This window comes from Prionailurus bengalensis, chromosome A1, assembly GCF_016509475.1.
Source record: "Prionailurus bengalensis isolate Pbe53 chromosome A1, Fcat_Pben_1.1_paternal_pri, whole genome shotgun sequence".
In the NCBI taxonomy this organism is placed as follows: domain Eukaryota; kingdom Metazoa; phylum Chordata; class Mammalia; order Carnivora; family Felidae; genus Prionailurus; species Prionailurus bengalensis.
The window spans coordinates 45,055,997-45,076,743 of NC_057343.1; the positions used below are offsets into that span (position 1 = coordinate 45,055,997).

Sequence of the window (20,747 nt, forward strand, 5' to 3'; positions counted from 1 at the left end):
CTCTCTCTCTCTGCCCCTACCCAACTCACATGCCCTCTTTTGAAATTTTCTGGTGACTTATTTGCATTTTAATGGGAGTGAATATTTTTCACATGCTGTAAAATCCTAAGTAGAAATATAAATTTAAAAAATATTGAGCACAAATTTTGACAAAATATTCTGTTTCCAAAGAAATATAAAACTGTAAAAAAAATGCATTGTGCTTAAGAGGTATGATTTTCACAGTTGTTTAAATTAGAAATGCTGAAACTTATTTTTGTTTTAAATATATTAGAGGAAATTACTACATTCTTGAAGATCATCAGAGAAAGTTTACTCCTTGATGGAAAAGGAGATGAAAATATGGAAATGCAGAAGAGTAAAATAAATCCTATGATTCTGGATTGAAATTGGATATATCATTGTAAATTTATAGTTCTTAATAAAAAATAGAAATACTGTGTGCATATGTGTGTGCAGGTGTATGTAAATTAAGAGATGAGTGTGTACATGTGTATCCTTGGGTACAAAACTGACCACAGACAATGCTGAACCAGGGAAAGCACAAGGGGATTCTGGAACATCATTCTTTTTTTTTTTCATAAAGTGAGGAAATGCTTACAAAGTGATGTGGGATATGTCAAAAGAACCAAAGGTGGTGCTTACATCTGTAAGCTCAACAACAGTACACTTTGGATGCACTTTTCTTTATAAGAACGTTGTCAGGGAAAAGAGAGGAAGAAACGTCAATACAGGGCATTGTGATCTTAACATTTTCATTTATTAAATCAGGAGAAAGTTTTAAAATTATTTATTTTTTAATTTGATGTGTTCATATCTTATTTCTATGTAAGTGAAAGGCGTGGTGAAAGCTAACTTTAACAATGAAAGACATTCCTTCTTTTAAGTGAAAACAGTCATTTAATATATACTTTATGCATTTAAAGACTACTTTATAGGATCCATGATTTTAACTATCCTATTAATATTAATGCCTAGGGTAGAAACATGTTCAAAATATTTAAAGTTATCAATTTGTTATAAATTTAATTGATCCATTAGTAACTAAACATGTCTTTTCTTTATATTCTAAAAGTCTGAAAAAATAGTAAAGACACAGATATCTTCAAATATTTATCTCATGCCAATTATATACATCAGTGTCAAATCAAAGGAACTTAACAGTCTATACTATGAAAATAAACTGCCATAAACCAGAAATATGTATATCTTTCCTAGAGCACAAGAATATTAATATAAAGTTAACTGGTTTAATCTTACACATAGAAAGCCTTTATTTATAACAGGGTCATATCCATATAGAGGAAAATAGGTGACCTGTGGAATTCGATCTTAATTACATGAAATCTTCTCAATCAACTATAATGTACAAAATATGTTACATCTTTAATTCAGTAAGAGAAGTGCAAAAAAGTTTATACTGCATTTAGATTTAGTGACACATGAGATGTGAATTAGATTTTGGAAGAGGGATTTAATGCATAACAGAAAATAATATATTTATACATACATACATAACTTCTATTAATGCAAGGGAAGCAAGAGTAGAAAATACATAAAAGTGAATGCATGCAGCCATTCTCGAAAATCTTTCATTGAGGTCATCACAAATTTATTTCCTTCCAAATCTATTACTTGTCCAGCCCTACTTCAATTTACTGGTGGTGTTTAACATTGTTGACCTCCCCCTCTTCTTTAAATCCCCTTTTTAGCTAAGGCAGTACAGACTTTCTTATCTCAGCTTACTTCTGATTCTTTGACTTCTTTTTCTTCCTTCTTGACCCTCTCATTGCCCTAGGTGTTTTTTTATTTTCCTCAGAATTTTCTCTAAATTTTTGACTTAACACTGACTGTTAAGTGAGTCATCCTCTTCAGAATCATCCTCTAGCATAGCCTTTATTATTACTGTTATGGTGGTTTTAAATCTTGCCTTGCATCTCAAATGCCTAGAGAAACTGCTCACCAGATATCACAGTATTTCAGATGCTCTAAACCAAACTCAGAGTATTCCCTGTGAGATTTCTGTATTCATTTTTATTTCTCTGTTACTGATTGGCATACCACCAATATATTGAACTTTCAGAGTATATATTACAAAGTCATTATTTACGTCTCCTCTTTAATTGCCTATATCAAATATGACACAAAATCCATATTCTCTTTTGTATTGGACTTTGAGGTTGCTCTACCCAGACCCCCTTTATCTGTCACAACTATGCCCTCCAGTGCCAGTGATATTATCATCTAACTGCTATCCCATCTCTAGAATCACACTTGGTGGAACAGGAGCTGCCTCCCTGGGATTTTATGTGTTCAGTTCTTCCTACCTCATCCCCTGACCCTCACAACCACTCCCTCAACCTGTGGGTGGGCCCGATGGCAATGAATAATAGAAGCAGAGTGTAAAATGTTGTCTTTTTCCTCAAAGTGTGACTAACTCTGCAGCAAGTCATGTGCCAGAGCTTCTTGGGAATTAAAGATAAAACAAGGCTTCAGCTGAGACTACATCTTTGATTTGCTCCTTCCTCTGCCCTATCCTTTTCCATTTCTTCTGAGGATGCTCTTTAAATAAACCTGCCTACCTGAATTCCAGTCTCCAGCTCTACTTCCAGGACACCTTACTTAGGACACATATCTCCAAAATATTCCTCAGTTCATCTCTTTCTCTATATTTATACAGTACTCATTTCATGCCTGGATTAACTTCAACAGCTTCCTAGATCATTAACTAGTTTTGGCTGTCCCCATTTTCTGTGTTTTCTAAAGTGGTCCCATTTTTGTAAATTATGATAGTTGTTAATATATTGTTTCTATAGAACTACCTGGGTTTGAATTCTACTTCTACGTCTTGTTAAATGTATAACTTGGATGAATGTCTTAATTTCTCCATTTCTCCATTTTCTATTCTGTAAGAAAAAGGTGGGGGAAATAAAGATTTCTTTCCATTTCAGGACAAAATGGGTTAGTATATTCAAAGTACTTCCAACATGGCCTTGCACATAAACAGCACAGTGAATGTTAACTAGCATTAGGCCTATTATTATCATTATTGACTTAATTATGTTATACCGCTCTTCAGGAACCTACATGAGCTCCTAATTATGTACATCATTTGAATTTAAATTTCTCTCCTGGTTTTCAAAATCTGTCATAATCATTTTTGCCCCATTTTACAGCTTAATTCCCCAGTATTTCCAATACAAATGGTTCCACTTCACTAAGCCAGTATCTCACAATTTCCACAAATTCTTTACTTCTCTATTTTTCCATATTATTATCATAATCTAAAATAGCACACTTGTTCTTTTCCACTAGGCTGACCTCAAACAGAATTTTTCAGAAAAACTGCTAATTTCCTTATTTGATTATCTCTGCATTTGGAATCAGAACCATATATTTCCATTTGCAGTTAAGAAATTACAACTTTCTTAATCGTCATAGGGGTTATTCTTTCCTCCTCAAAATTAGTGTAAACTTCACATGGAAAAGGTCATATTTTATAATCCTTTTATATTGCCAAAAGGAAATAGACCAAGGCATACATGTTTGATATACATTTTTTTTTTCATGCAACGAAAGATGCTTCATGCATACAGAATATCAGTAGTACACATAAAGAGGACATTAAAATGAGACCTAAATGATGGGTAAAAAAAGTAAGACAAAAGTTTTTCAGCTTCTCTTATCTCTCCCTCTCCCAGTTTTATTGAGATATTATTGACATATAACATGGGTTTGTAGTATAGATTATGATTATTTGATATATATATATATATATATATATATATATATATAGTAAAGGGATTACCACAATATATTTATAATTGTTGCATTTTGTGGTGAATTGACTCCTTTATTATTATGTATGGTCATCTTTGTTTCTTGCCACCATTATGCTTTAAAGACTATGCTGTCTGATAAAAGGATAGCTATACTTTCTCTCTTTTTGTTTCCATTTTCTCAGAATATCTTTTTCCATTCCTTCATTTTTGAGACTATGTGTGACCTTGAAGCTGAGTCTCTTGTAGGCAGCATATAGTTAGGTGTTATTTTTTAATCCATTCATTCACTCTATACCTTTTGATTTCACAATTTAATCCTATTTTATTTAGAATATTTATTGATAGGTAAGAATTTACAATGCCATCTAGTTATTTTCTGGCTGTTTTGCATTCCTTTGTTCCTTTCTTCCTCTTTTGCTATCTTTCTTTGTGAATTAGTAATTTCTCATAATGTCATGCTTTGATTCCCTTTTTTTCTTTTGTGTATTTACTTTAAGTTTTTGTGCTGCGGTTACCAAGAGGCTTACATAAAACAGCCTATAAATGGAACAGTCTATTTTAAGGTGATAACAACTTAACTTCAATCACATACAAAAATTACTTTTTTACTCCCTCCATATTTTGTTTTGATTTCACAATTTACCTCTTTATGTACTGTGTACTTTACACACTTTATATACTGTGTAATCATTAATTAATGATTACAGTAATAAGTATTTTTAACACCTTTGTCTTTTTTTGTCTTCTAATCACTTTATTAGCGTTAAGTGATAAACACATCATGACATTACAGTTTTAGGTTATTCTGAATTTGACTATAGCTTTAGCTTTACTAGTATGTATTATACTTTCAAGTTTTCATGTTTCTAATTAGAATCCTTTTATTTCAAATTGAAGAACTCCTTTCAGCATTTCTTGAAAGGCAAGTCTAGTAGTGATGTACTTTCTCAGCTCATGATCCCTTGTGGCCTTGCATTGTTGTCTATGCATTCAAGGAAGGTGGTGTGGCTCTTCCAATCTTCACAGACTGGCTTGGGCAGGCAAAAACCTTCACCAGTCTGCCTATCCAGAGATCCTGGGTTGGCCATCCGGTGGTATCTGTTTACAGGCTTCATTCTGAAGTCCTTGAGTGGGCATGTCTAGTTTCTGGGTGAGCAGGTGAGTTGGCCTGACATTGGGTATGCAAGGGTCTAGCCTAGTGCTTGAGTATCCAGGGGTAGGCCTGGAGCTTGGGATCACTGCAGTGGGCCTTTCATTTGAGTCTAAAGTGACTGGCTTGGGACCTGGACCTGGAGGGGCAGACGTGGGTCGTGGGTCTACATGATCCAATCAGGTACCAGGGACATTGGTTTGGGTCTGGCATCTGGCTCCATAGACCTGATTTGGTCGTAGTATGGTTTGGGAGCCTGGTTTCATGGGAGCCAAACTGGAGGCTTAGGGACATTGTATCCGGCTTGGTACTAGAGTGAGCATGGAGGTTGGGGCCTATGGAGTCAAATATAACCTGGGAGTTTGGGAGCCAGCCTGAAGGTTCTTTCTGCTGGGGCAGGTCTGGTGTTGAGACAAGTAGAGAGCCTGAATCCATGGGAGTCAGCTTTGAGTTAAGGTTCTCAGGGTCCGGCATGACACTGGGGTGGGCCAGAAATCATAGGTACACAGGAGCTGGCTTGGTGGTATGGTGGCACAATAGCCTAGACCTGTGGTAGTCAAACTGGCTGGGCCCAGCCAGGGACCTGGGTTTACGAGAACATACCTGCAGCCTGGGTTCCAGGTGACTGATTGGGGGTTTGGGGCCACCAGGAGCCTGAGCCATGGTAGCAGGCCATGGCTGGGATGTGCTGGGAGCCCGTGTCCACAGGAGTCCTCTGGAAGCCTGGCACTATGGGCCCTGCCTGGGGTTGTGGGAGTTACCTGGGGCCACTGAATCCAACAGGCACAGGGATTTTTTTTTTCTGAAGTTGATTCAGAGTTTTATTAACTATCAAGCTGATTGAGAGATTTAGATGGATGTTGGATTTAATAAAATAGGAGAAATGAGTTATTCGTCTGTCAGCACAGATAAACTATGTAAATAAACTTTCCATCAGTACAGAGACACTACTACTTGCCTACTTCTGAGTATTAATATCTGTTACTTATGAAAGTAATTTCTTTTTACTGTATTTAATATTTTAAGTGTTTCTTTTTTTAATTTTTTTAACATTTATTTATTTTCAAGGCAGAGAGAGAGAGAGAGAGAGTGAGCAGGGGAGGGACAAAGAGAGAGGGGGAGACACAGAATCCAAAGCAGGCTTCAGGGTCTGAGCTGTCAGTGCAGAGCCCGACGTGGGGCTTGAACCCACCAACCATGAGACCATGACCTGAGCCGAAGTTGGACGCACAACCGACTGAGCCACCCAGGAGCCCCATGTTTTAAGTGCTTCTAATACATCATTTCAATTGCCGCTCTGAGTTTCAACTATTTTCATGATACTAGTGTTCAGTAAAGAACACACATATAAATATGAATATATATTCATAATATTCATATATATATATATTCTTAAAATAATTAAATATATTCTCAAACATTAAAGAAAATGAAAACATAATATGGTGCTAAACGAAATGCCCAGAGTTTGGGTCTACAGAGCAGGATTCTGTCTGTCACATATTATCATTTAAGTTTTTATTTACATCTTTATTTGATCATGAATTATTACACACTCATTCTAAAGAGTTCAAAGAATATCTATGTTTATACATTAAAACAATAGCTAGTCCCTTCTTTATCCTGACTACTCGTATTCTCCAGGTATAAGCTTTATTGACAGTATGTTGAATATTTTTCCACACTGTTTCTATGTACATAAAATTATATCTAATATTATTTACAACTTGGAGGATGTTAGCTATTTAAGATTTTCTCACTTATTTCTGTCAAATGCACTTACCCTTAATAATTGCTAGAGGGGGAAAAGACTTTCACAAGCTAAATTATATTTCATTATATACCTGTATATTGTAACAGAGTAGGCCCTGAAAACCCCTTAAATCTCTTACCATTGAAAATTCGACTATCCAATTATTAATATTGATCTGTCGGTCTAATTTTCAGTATCTGACCTCTCTGATTATAGGAAGACTACATAGCAAAAAATTCTATATAATTAGTACTTAGGGATTTATGTTCAGTTTTTTGGTTCATTTGTTGTTAATCAATTATTCTGGGCCATTTTATGAGAAGTTTATATTTATTTTAGAATTCCTCTGAAAACTTAAAGCACAGATGAATTCAGAATTGTGATTATTTTCCATGACAAAAATGTATTAATGTGTCATCTTGAGTGTAATTAACTTTTCAGAGCTAACTTACTTAAATATATGCCTAGTGGGGCACTTGAGTGGCTCAGTCAGTTGAGCATCTGACCCTCGATTTCAGCTCAGGTCATTACCTCATGGTTCATGAGATTGACCACTGCATCAGGCTCTGAGCTGATAGCATGGAGCCTGTTTGGCATCCTCTCTCTGCCTGTCACTCTGACCCTCCTCCACTTGCACACACATGTGCACTCTCTCTCTCAAAATAAATGAATACATTTTCAAAATAAATACATAAAAATATGCTGGGCAATAACCTAACATACCTATATAAACATGGCATTTCACAATACATTCATAGTTGTGACTTATATCAGGTTAAAAACATATATACAATATAACCAATACAAAAACAAAGGGTTTTATGGAGAGCTCTTTAATGGCCATAATCTGTTAATTTAAATAGGGATTAATATGAAAGTTTTGAATGATGAGATAATAAAATGAAATTAAATATATATGACTTTATGAATGGATATTTAGTGAGTACTTATCACACTAAATTTCAATGTCTTTCCTAAAGGAGCAGTAGACCTTACTGAAAGTTATTTCTTTTTTCATTATTTGAAATTATTATAATAGTCCCTTGTTCCAGTGCTAATGATCATATCATCATATATATTTTGCCTAAAGGCAATATTCATCTGTACTAATCAAAATATAACAAAATAACTTCAAAGTCCATTCCTTCGTTACTATTTCTAAGATGATTATTTGTTTAAAGCAAAGAGCTAATCACTCATTCATTACTATCATTTCACTGTGCAAAAGTATAAGTAAAGAGGGGCATTGTATCTGCAATTACTAAAAACAGCACTTGCCTTTTTTCAGGTGCCTTATAAATATTTCCCCACATATTTGTTAATGTATGTTTAACTTAGAATCATAACTATGCAAATTACTTGTAAAATAACAGTGCTAAAATTTTAAGCCATGGTGTAAAGAAAATGTAAATTCTTATTTGCATCAATTTAGGATATAGAATTAGATTAAATTTTTTCTTGTCACATTTAAGGGAAATATAGATGACCAACAATAATATACTTGTTTTAATATCTGCTAACTATATAAAATATTTTAAATGTTCAGAGTCATATGTATAAAAATAATACATTACTCAAATGTTTTAGAATATCTGAAATTAGAAACAATATTATTTCTGGGACATTTGGGTGGCTCAGTTGGTTAAGTGTCCAACTTCAGCTCAAGTCATGATCTCACAGTTTGTGAGTTTGAGCCCCGTGTTGGACTCTGTGCTGATGGCTCAGAGCCTGGTGCCTGCTTCAGCTTCTGTGTGTGTGTCTCTCTCTGCCCCTCCCCTGCTTGCACTCTGTCTCTCTCTGTCTCAAACATAAATACACAGAAGGGGTGCTTGGGTGGCTCAGTCGGTTAAGCATCCAACTTCAGCTCAGGTCATGATCTCACAGTTTGTGAGTTCTAGCCCAGCATCGGGCTCTGTGCTGACAGCTCAGAGCCTGGAGCCTGCTTTGGCTTCTGTGTCTCTCTCTCTCTGCCAAAACCCTGCTCACACTCTTTCTGTCTCTCTCTCTCAAAAATAAACATTAAAACAAATTAAAAAATAAATAAAGATTAAAACAATTTAAAAAAGAAATGACATTATTTCTTAATCATCTGGATTATTATAAAATAACTTGTATAATTAAATTATTTATAAAATAATATTAACAATCTAGATTTAAAAAGTAACAAAGAGGGGCTCCTGGGTGGTTCAGTCAGTTGAACATCTGACTTGATTTCCACTCAGGTCATGATTTCATGGTTAGTGAGTTTGAGACCCTCATCAGGCTCTTTGCTGTCAGCACTGAGACTGCTTTGGACCTTCTATTCCCCTCTTTCTCTGATCCCCCTCCACTCATGCTCTCTCTGTGAAAAATAAATATTTATAAAAAAAGTAACAAAGAAAAGAATGTAAAATATAATTAATATGGGAGGATTGCTGAGTATATCGGTTACAAATGCTTCAAATGAGAAATCTTAAATTACTACAAATAAAAGTCTTAAAATATGACTGTAAATTATGTGAAACATTGCTCTTTTTAAAAAAATTAATGACCATTTGTTGTGCTGATATACTTTTGAGTTGATTGAATCTCTCTCTCTACACACACACACACACACACACACACACACACACATATATGTGTGTGTGTGTGTGTGTGTGTGTGTATGTGTGTATATATATGTAATTATTTAACCAATTTGTAAGTTAAATGAAGTAAACTTAGTTACATTCTCAAAGAAGAATATCTCTTACATTGAAATTTTTATCCAGATGTTAGTTCCAGATAATTAGCATATTTGCCACACATATTACAATATTGAATATCTCAATAATAATGACTATTTGTTAATTGTTTTTTTGTCAAATATAATGCAATTTCATAGAAATATTTGAAAATGCGTGTGAATATTATATAATTAGAATTGTCTCTATAGTTAGATGATCGATTGAAAACTACAGTAGTTATTCAATGTTAAATGTTCCCTCCTATGCATTTCTAAGTGTATCAAATTCAATGTTCACATTTTAATATTGCTATCATAGTAGAAATATACCCTCATTCTTCAGGAATGTTTTTGATTGTCAGCACTTAGATGTATATATATTTCTAGGTAGTAAAATTTAAGTTAAAAAATATAGAAAATAGGAATACATTAAAAATATTTTTTATATGTTGATAACATCTTCTTTCTACTAATCAATTAGTGTTAATAATTAAACAACATATATCAAGGTAATCTAAGATTATTTGCCTATATATTCAAGTATTTAAAATAATAAAATAATAAGAATCCAAACTAAATTTAATTCTTTTCTCAATTAAAATTTCACATTAAAAAATTGAAAAAGTACAAAATTGACCTCAAATTTAATGAATTTTCATAAGTAAACTGATAGGAAATTAATATGGCACAAAGTAATTGGATGTTTAGTTCATGTAACTTGAAATTATTAATAATAAATATATAAGGAATGTTTAAAAATATATTAGCTTTCAAATATATTGGACATTAAGAATAATATTAGTATGTCATACATTAAAAAATAATAATAAATGTAAAATAAAGATGTCATCATGAAGTATTTTGAATTTCTTAGTTGAAACAAATAATGTATACCCAATATAACCTGACCTTTTATTTTTTATTTCTATTTATTTATATTTTTAAAGTAGGATTCATCCACAGCTTGGAGCCCAACACAGGGCTTGAATTCATGACCCTGAGAACAAGACCAGAGCTGAGACCTAGAGTCAGTTGCTTAACCAACTGAGCAACTGAGGCACCCTAACGCCTGACCTGATTTCCTTTTAGTTTTGTCAGAAAAGTACATTTCATTTCAGATTTTAGGTACATTCTCCTATGTTAAAATGGATCTCCACTTAGTGTGATTATGTGAAACATAAAATGGAGTATTTATCAACCTTAGTTAGAAGAAGTTTTCTTTTTGAAGTATTTATATTTGCTTTATTTATTATAAAATGTTTACTCTAATGGCATTATAAATCTCCCCCAAAATAAATAAAAAGTAAAAGAAAAATAACTTAAGCTCTCTTAAAAATATGGATCCTCAACTATTATAAATAGATTTAGCTATGATCATTTGACAGAGATTAGTAGGATACATTTATATTATGATTTATAATTCTACAAATTTATCTCAATCCTTCATCTTTTTTTTTTTTGCATTTGAATCATAGCACTATGAAAGATGACATGTGTTAATAGATGGAATATCAAATTATTCTTGATGTTCTTACTGGAAAATCTAACTTTCATTCACAGTGGGCTTTGACCATCTAATATGAGCCTGACAACATTTAAGAGCATAACAGCCACGTCATGGATAAACACATGAAAACACACAAACACAATACAGTAATCCTTAGTTTGCAAACATAATTCATTCTGGAAACGTGCTTGTAATCCAAAACACTCATATATCAAAGTGAATTTCAAGAACAATTGGCTCAATCATGTGAAGTATCACATACTACCTACATTACAAGACATCTCTTGTTTACTAAGTTAAAATTTATTAGAAATGTTTGCTCATCTTGCAGAACACTTGCAGACCAAGTTACATGCAATCTAAGATTTTACTGTATTTTTATAATAAAATATCCCATATGTCATATATTTTATCATAAAATATCTAGAAATTCATAACAAAATATCAAAGTCAAAATATTTCTTTTTTTAAATTTTTTTTTTCAACGTTTATTTATTTTTGGGACAGAGAGAGAGACAGAGCATGAACGGGGGAGGGGCAGAGAGAGAGGGAGACACAGAATGGGAAACAGGCTCCAGGCTCTGAGCCATCAGCCCAGAGCCTGACGTAGGGCTCGAACTCCCGGACCGCGAGATCGTGACCTGGCTGAAGTCGGACGCTTAACCGACTGCGCCACCCAGGCACCCCCGAAGTCAAAATATTTCAAATTGTATTTGAACCCCTTTCTTTCTTCCATAAATCAGAGACTTGAGAACTTGAGTCCTTTAACACAGGGATCAGCAAACTATGACCCATGGACTAAATCTGGCCTGCTGCCTATTGCACAACCCACAAGCTAGTTACAGGTTTTATATTTTTAAATGGTTGGGGAAAAATCAAAGGATCAATATATTCCACAACATGTGAAAACTAAATGGAATTCAAATCCCTTTGCCCATAAATAAAGATCTATTGGACCACACACACAAAAAAATAGATTCTTACTTCTCTAATCATATAATGTTTTACATCTACATACCAGAGTATCATTTCCAAATATATTAATGCATGTATCCAATTAAGACAGTTTACTATACCTGTGCGCAGGTATCTTTCGGTTCCCAACAATGAGGATAACATCACAGAGTTGCTGTTGTTTCAAATAACTTTCCATTTTTCTGAAGGTTTGCTCAGCATGGTGAACGGCCTGATAGAATTCTTCAGAGCTACTGGAGTCCATATCACTTTGAGGTGTCAGTGAATGGCTAGTTGCTGACAACCTGCAAGTCACATACAAAAAGATGGTGTTTATAAAGTGCTAGGAGTTGACCAAAATGACACACAGTTTTAGAATTTTATAGGGAAACCAATGCATCTCTCCTTATGTCCATCATTGTTAATGTAAGTCAGAAAAATCTATTTAGGGTGAAATAATTTGCGCTGGAAGCCATAAATGAATTGTTAATTATCTTTTTTTCTTGTCTTAAAATGATTTAAAAGATAGGTTATCTGTATTTATTAGCACATTAAATTAAAAAACCCAAAAAAGTAACAGAAATAGTCAATTACGAACATGCATGCCTGTTCTAAAATTGATTACTAATAAAATGTTAGTTTAATACATTTGAAAATGAGATAGATTATCTAATTATACTACCCTAAATTACGATTCCTGTGAGGTTATAATAAATGTTCCTTTACAGAAGTAGGTGACTTTTATTATGAGAAATTATGACACATGGTTTGTAAAAAAGATTGACAATAAATTTGAAATTAAATTGTTGAGTTTCATATTCCACACCCAACTGATTAAATATATATACAGCATGCAGTAGCTCAACAAGTACTTTGAAATATATATATATATCAAATATATATATATAATATGTATGTATGCATGCATATACACATGTGCATACACATGTATATATGCATATACACATATGAGTATATTTAATAAACTTTAAATTTTGAAAAAATTAATACTGAATTTTGGCTACTGCATTTATTAATATCATAGACTGTTTCACAATGAAGACATTGAAATACCATGCTCCATATCAAGGAGAAGACTCTATCAAAATGTGAATGGTAGGCCCAGAAGACCCAACCAAGTGTTTGATAACAATAATAATGAAATATCTTATTTCAAAATAGAAAAAAACATGGGGGAATTATGTTTCCAATTACAGGGGAATAACTTGTAGTTGACTAAACCCCTCACCAAGAACACCAGAAAAAATGTTACATATAATATATAAATAATTAAATTAATTTAATAATAACTACTAAGGCAACCAGGATCTGATATATCAAGAACTTAGAATAAAGATAAACTCACAGAAGTCAGCTCAAAATTCTACACTGCTTTTTTTTCCCTCTAAAGTTATTTACTAATTATAAGCAGCATAGGGTGAGACTCTGAGAAACTCAGCATAATGAAGCAGCCAACAGTATCATGGGGCTTGGAGGAAAGGATGGATATTGGAATTAGGGGCTCCAAAGGTAATCAGAACTTGAGAGATAATTGAAGGGCCACAAAGGAAAGTTTAGGAAAGGCTGTCATTGTGTACCAATTTTCCCCAGAGGTATTTGTGACTCCTAAGCACTGATAGACAAGCAGAAAATGGCTTATAGGACATTGAAATGTTAAATAGAACTTGAAAGATAAAAATTTGGATTCAAGGACCAGCAAGGATGAGGGATGCTGGTAACTACACAGGCTCTCAGTTGGGCCCCCTGAAGGATTGTATCCCAGGAGTCAAGGGTACTGCAAATACAAGAGATAACACAAAGACAGAAATCTAGATTTGAATCAATGAAGCCTCTGAGTGCATTAAGGTGATCCTCTAATCTAAATGTCATAAAATAGTCAAAATAAACCCCTTAAAAAAAGATAACTTGATAGAAACTCTGATATATAATGCTTGATATTAAAGTGAAAAAGTAGGCCTATAAATAAACTAGACCTGGGGAGAAAACAGACAATAGAAACAGGCTCCCAGATGGATCAATATTAGTTATAGATGTGAAAATATCTGTTATTAATATATTTTAATATAAATAAAGAGGTGGATAATTTTAAGAACATTAGGTTATATGAATAAATCAACTGGAAATGTAATAATTTAAGACTTTGGTAGAGGAATTGAACTTGCAGATTGGATGCAGGTGAAGCAACGATAATGTAAAAATAAATAGAAAATATTGAAACTAAATTATTGATATAAAAAGGTAAAAACAGTAGTTTCTGAAACAAATGAAACTTGGTAAGACATTGTAATATTCCCATAATTATAGTTTTAAAAGTAGGGGGAGACATAATAGGGCAAAAGCCATCTGAAGAAATATTGGCCACGAGTTTTCAAAAATGTTAAAGACATCAAGATTCAAGACTCACTATCCATCCACAATAAAACAAAACTGCACATGATGGTAAAACCAATGCAAAGCTAGAAAAAAAAGGAAGAGAGAAAAAAAAAAACTTTCTTAAAAAGTTGCCAGAGAATACAAAATGAGAACTTTTCCTCCAACTTGTTTAATGAGGTAAATATAACACGGAAACAAAATTGAAAAGGATGTTACAAGGAACGAAAAATTAATGGTCATTCTCTCTCCTACACAGATTTACAAAAATCTTAAAAATTTTTAAATGTTTATTCATTTTTGAGAGACAGAGACAGACCATGAGCAGGGGTGGGGCAGAGAGACAGGGAGACACAGAATTCGAAGAAGACTCCAGGCACAAAGCCGGATGTGGGGCTCGAACCGACAAACCATGAAATCATGACCTGAGCTAAAGTGGGATGCTCAACTGATTGAGCCACCCAGGCACCCAGATTTACAAAAATCTTAAGCAAAATACTGGTAACTAAATACAAAACTGTATGTAAAAAAGAAATACATAAAAAGATATATATTGGGGCGCCTGGGTGGCGCAGTCGGTTAAGCGTCCGACTTCAGCCAGGTCACGATCTCGCGGTCCGTGAGTTCGAGCCCCGCGTCTGGCTCTGGGCTGATGGCTCAGAGCCTGGAGCCTGTTTCCGATTCTGTGTCTCCCTCTCTCTCTGCCCCTCCCCCGTTCATGCTCTGTCTCTCTCTGTCCCCAAAATAAATAAACGTTGAAAAAAAAAAGATATATATTAAATATATACTGGATAATGCATCACAAGTAAGTTACACTTAATTAAGGAACACATTTTCATCATATAAAATCACTTAATTCATTCATATAGCAAACATATTTAATGGAAACCTTTCCTCATTGAGATTTAAAATGAAATTCATTAGTGCTACCTCTATTCAACATTTTTCTGGAGTGTCTTTCCAATGTAATGTAAGCAAAGAAAAAAAAGTCCATTAGAGTTAGACAAGGAAAAACGATATAATTAATATTATTTCCAGAAGACATGTTTGTGCACATAGAAAATCCAAAAGAATCTGCAGACAAGTTTACAAATCTAAATCCATTAAAATTATGTGTGTTCTCTGTTATCTACAATATTTGTCTACACAATATGGTTATTTTCACCAGACTTTACCAGTTTTTCCTTACATATTTAAAACTAATAGAAATTTTGCTATACCATATGTTTGCCTTTCACAAGTTTGCAAATTACAACCCCAGAATATGGTCATTTCCTGGAAAATATTTTAGGAATTCAGGCTCAGGCATATGTGGCAAGAACATTCTTCTATACATTAACACATTGAACAGAAAAGTCACAAAATGCCCTTGCAAGAAGGAGTTGTAAATCTAGACCAAACATATCATTATTGGATTTCAGTTTACTATGGAGAATCAAGTCAGGACTATCAGGAGTATGGGCTGCCAAATAGATCAAAACTGACCCACTGAGATCCCGATGTTTCTGGTCTGGTACCAGACTGCGTGAACAGAATCCTAAAGTCAAGATGTTAGAGATGACCCTGCAGAAGGGCTCCAGATTGGCTTAAAGGAGGTTTGTGATAAGGGCTACATTCAGATCCTCATGTAAATTTCCTGCAAGTCAAATAACATACTTATGGCTGAAAGGTTTATACCTCACTAAGATTTTCAGAGCCTGGGAAATGTTAGCAAGGAAAGAATTTAATGTAGCTGATCTTCAAGTCACTCAAGTTGTAGTGGACATGATATTAGAGGAAATAGTGAAAGAAATAGAATAATACCATTTTAGAGTTTGGTGAGACCAAAGAACTGCAAATGAAGTAGGGCACAGAATTTTACAGGATTTTTTTTAAAGTCAAAAAGCTAATTACTGTGAAGGTGGCACCTTCTTTTCCGTAATCTAGGTACTCTAACAAATCTTGACTGTCATACAGATGTGGGCCTTTGCTGAAGAATTTGAAAGTAATTTAAAAGGATAAGTCAAAAGAACAGAGAGCTGGAAACTGACTACAAACTATTTTTTCCGACTTCATCTTCACTCCTCACTTTTTTTTTTCTAAAAGTTCTAAATCTTTGACTTTCTCCACATTATATTTGAAAACTAGTTATTTTTCTTGGAGGTTGGTAGATCTGTCAAGAAAAATGGTTATGTTGGTTTGACTTGATTTTTCTCCCTATAAAGTCACTGTCACAGTGCTTGCACATTTCCTCATAAATCATTTCCTGATCTCAGGCTTGAATAGAACTCCTTGTCCTTGACCTTTGACTCAGGATTTAAGAAGAAGTTTCCACATCAGAGCATTTAGGATTATTAAACTAAGATTTATTATTTAATCTTCCCATCATATATCCAGCCTTATTAGTTTAACAAATCAGATCTTAAAATTTTATGAAATAGAGATATCTTTATAATGTTTCCTATAAATATAAAGTAAAAATCTGACATTGTATGATTTCTCTTATTGTCTAATTTTTACGTGTTCATCCTAAATAAACTTTATAATCTCTTTCCAATGTGAGAGTCTCTCAGATGTTGTGATTTGACACCGTAACTTTTATCTTTATTGTGGCCCAATAATGTAAAGCTTCAAGTTCCAAGAAATGAAATTTTAAAAGGGCAATATGACTTCTTCCCATCGGAATTTAAACATGCTTAGGAATTCCCCAACCAGTGATATACAAAACAATAAAATGATTAGCAAATTTTCTCGATCTCATGAACTCAAGCCACAGCTATTCCTATTTCCTTTCCCAACCATACGTCTGTCCCCAAAGTGTTGTCTGCACTCATTATCCTAATTCCTGACCCTCTGAATACTCCTCAATCCATGGCAATCTAACTTCCCAGTCACCTATATAATGAAACTGCTTTTGCAACAGCACTAGTGTCTTTTCTTATGGCTTTATTTAGCTTTAATTGTCATTTCTTAATTGCTGAGAACTGGCCAATGTGCATTCGTATTTCTATGCTGAACAATTCAGGACTGAACATCACTTACATTTCCTGTACCAAACAATTCTGAAAAAAAAAAGGATATTTTCTTCTTTTTGTGGTAAATAATATTGGGATCCTGTGGAAATAATTTGACTCTCGCACCAGGAAATAGTTACTTCTAGAAGATTTGACTGTGAATTAACTTAAAAAAATAAACGGCTGTAAGAACTAACTACTATTCATCTCTTTTCACTTTAAGACTCTCTACCTGGAGTTGCGGCAAGATGGCGGCTTAGGAGGACGCTGGGCTCACCGCACGTCCTGCTGATCACTTAGATTCCATCTACACCTGCCTAAATAACCCAGAAAACCGCCAGAGGATTAGCAGAACAGAGTCGCCGGAGCCAAACGCAGACGAGAGGCCCACGGAAGAGGGTAGGAAGGGCGGCGAGGCGGTGCGCGCTCCACGGACTGGCGGGAGGGAGCCGGGGCGGAGGGGCGGCTCGCCGGCCAAGCAAAGCCCCCGAGTCTGGCTTGCAAAAGCGGAGGGGCCGGGCGGACTGTGTTCCGACAGCAAGCGCGACTTAGCGCCTGGGAGGTCATAAATTAACAGCTCTGCTCGGAAAGCGGGAAGGCTGGAGGACAAAGGGAGGGAGAGCTGCTGAGCCCCCTGACAACAGAGCTCAGTTTGGTGGGGAACAAAGGCGCTCGCCAGCGCCATTTCCCCCGCCCATCCCCCAGCCGAAATCCCAAAGGGAACCGGTTCCTGCCAGGGAACTTGCTCGCTCCGTGCAAACACCCAACTCTGCGCTTCGGCGGAGCCAAACCTCCGGCAGCGGATCTGACTCCCTCCCGCTGCCACAGGGCCCCTCCTGAAGTGGATCACCTAAGGAGAAGCGATCTAAGCCTGCCCCTCCTGCCCCCGAGCACCTTGCCTACCCACCCCAGCTAATACGCCAGATCCCCAGCATCACAAGCCTGGCAGGGTGCAAGTAGCCCAGACGAGCCACGCCACCCCACAGTGAATCCCGCCCCTAGGAGAGGGGAAGAGAAGGCACACACCAGTCTGACTGTGGCCCCAGCGGTGGGCTGGGGGCAGACATCAGGTCTGACTGCGGCCCCGCCCACCAACTCCAGGTATACACCACAGCACAGGGGAAGTGCCCTGCAGGTCCTCACCACGCCAGGGACTATCCAAAATGACCAAGCGGAAGAACTCCCCTCAGAAGAATCTCCAGGAAATAACAACAGCTAATGAGCTGATCAAAAAGGATTTAAATAATATAACAGAAAGTGAATTTAGAATAATAGTCATAAAATTAATCGCTGGGCTTGAAAACAGTATACAGGACAGCAGAGAATCTCTTGCTACAGAGATCAAGGGACTAAGGAACAGTCACGAGGAGCTGAAAAACGCTTTAAACGAAATGCATAACAAAATGGAAACCACCACAGCTCGGCTTGAAGAGGCAGAGGAGAGAATAGGTGAACTAGAAGATAAAGTTATGGAAAAAGAGGAAGCTGAGAAAAAGAGAGATAAAAAAATCCAGGAGTATGAGGGGAAAATTAGAGAATTAAGTGATACACTAAAAAGAAATAATATACGCATAATTGGTATCCCAGAGGAGGAAGAGAGAGGGAAAGGTGCTGAAGGGGTACTTGAAGAAATCATAGCTGAGAACTTCCCTGAACTGGGGAAGGAAAAAGGCATTGAAATCCAAGAGGCACAGAGAACTCCCTTCAGACGTAACTTGAATCGATCTTCTGCACGACATATCATAGTGAAACTGGCAAAATACAAGGATAAAGAGAAAATTCTGAAAGCAGCAAGGGGTAAACGTGCCCTCACATATAAAGGGAGACCTATAAGACTCGTGACTGATCTCTCTTTTGAAACTTGGCAGGCCAGAAAGAATTGGCACGAGATTTTCAGGGTGCTAGACAGAAAAAATATGCAGCCAAGAATCCTTTATCCAGCAAGTCTGTCATTTAGAATAGAAGGAGAGATAAAGGTCTTCCCAAACAAACAAAAACTGAAGGAATTTGTCACCACTAAACCAGCCCTACAAGAGATCCTAAGGGGGACCCTGTGAGACAAAGTCCCAGAGACATCACTATAAGCATAAAACATACAGACATCACAATGACTCTAAACCCGTATCTTTCTATAATAACACTGAATGTAAATGGATTAAATGCGCCAACCAAAAGACATAGGGTATCAGAATGGATAAAAAAACAAGACCCATCTATTTGCTGTCTACAAGAGACTCATTTTAGACCTGAGGACACCTTTAGATTGAGAGTGAGGGGATGGAGAACTATTTATCATGCGACTGGAAGCCAAAAGAAAGCTGGAGTAGCCATACTTATATCAGACAAACTAGACTTTAAATTAAAGGCTGTAACAAGAGATGAAGAAGGACATTATATAATAGTTACAGGGTCTATCCATCAGGAAGAGCTAACAATTATAAATGTCTATGCACCGAATACCGGAGCCCCCAAATATATAAAACAATTACTCATAAACATAAGCAACCTTATTGATAAGAATGTGGTAATTGCAGGGGACTTTAATACACCACTTACAGAAATGGATAGATCATCTAGACACACGGTCAATAAAGAAACAAGGGCCCTGAATGAGACATTGGATCAGATGGACTTGACAGATATATTTAGAACTCTGCATCCCAAAGCAACAGAATATACTTTCTTCTCGAGTGCACATGGAACATTCTCCAAGATAGATCATATACTGGGTCACAAAACAGCCCTTCATAAGTTTACAAGAATTGAAATTATACCATGCTTACTTTCAGACCACAATGCTATGAAGCTTGAAATCAACCACAGAAAAAAGTCTGGAAAACCTCCAAAAGCATGGAGGTTAAAGAACACCCTACTAACGAATGAGTGGGTCAACCAGGCAATTAGAGAAGAAATTAAAAAATATATGGAAACAAACGAAAATGAAAATACAACAATCCAAACGCTTTGGGACGCAGCAAAGGCAGTCCTGAGAGGAAAATACATTGCAATCCAGGCCTATCTCAAGAAACAAGAAAAATCCCAAATACAAAATCTAACAGCACACCTAAAGGAACTAGAAGCAGAACAGCAAAGGCAGCCTAAGCCCAGCAGAAGAAGAGAAATAATAAAGATCAGAGCAGAAATAAACAATATAGAAACTAAAAAAACTGTAGAGCAGATCAACGAAACCAAGAGTTGGTTTTTTGAAAAAATAAACAAAATTGACAAACCTCTAGCCAGGCTTCTCAAAAAGAAAAGGGAGATGACCCAAATAGATAAAATCATGAATGAAAATGGAATGATTACAACCAATCCCTCAGAGATACAAACAATTATCAGGGAATACTATGAAAACTTATATGCCAACAAATTGGACAACCTGGAAGAAATGGACGAATTCCTGAACACCCACACTCTTCCAAAACTCAATCAGGAGGAAATAGAAAGCTTGAACAGACCCATAACCAGCGAAGAAATTGAATCGGTTATCAAAAATCTCCCAACAAATAAGAG

General features: G+C 35.6%; 1 protein-coding gene across 1 annotated transcript in view; it reads right to left on the minus strand.

Moving 5' to 3' along the window:
* Positions 1–20,747, minus strand: part of KLHL1 (kelch like family member 1) — a 367,352-nt gene that overhangs the window by 227,123 nt on the left and 119,482 nt on the right. The window contains exon 2 of the mRNA XM_043580333.1: positions 11,973–12,155. Within this exon, the coding sequence (XP_043436268.1) occupies positions 11,973–12,155 (183 nt within the window). The remainder of the gene's footprint in view (positions 1–11,972; positions 12,156–20,747) is intronic.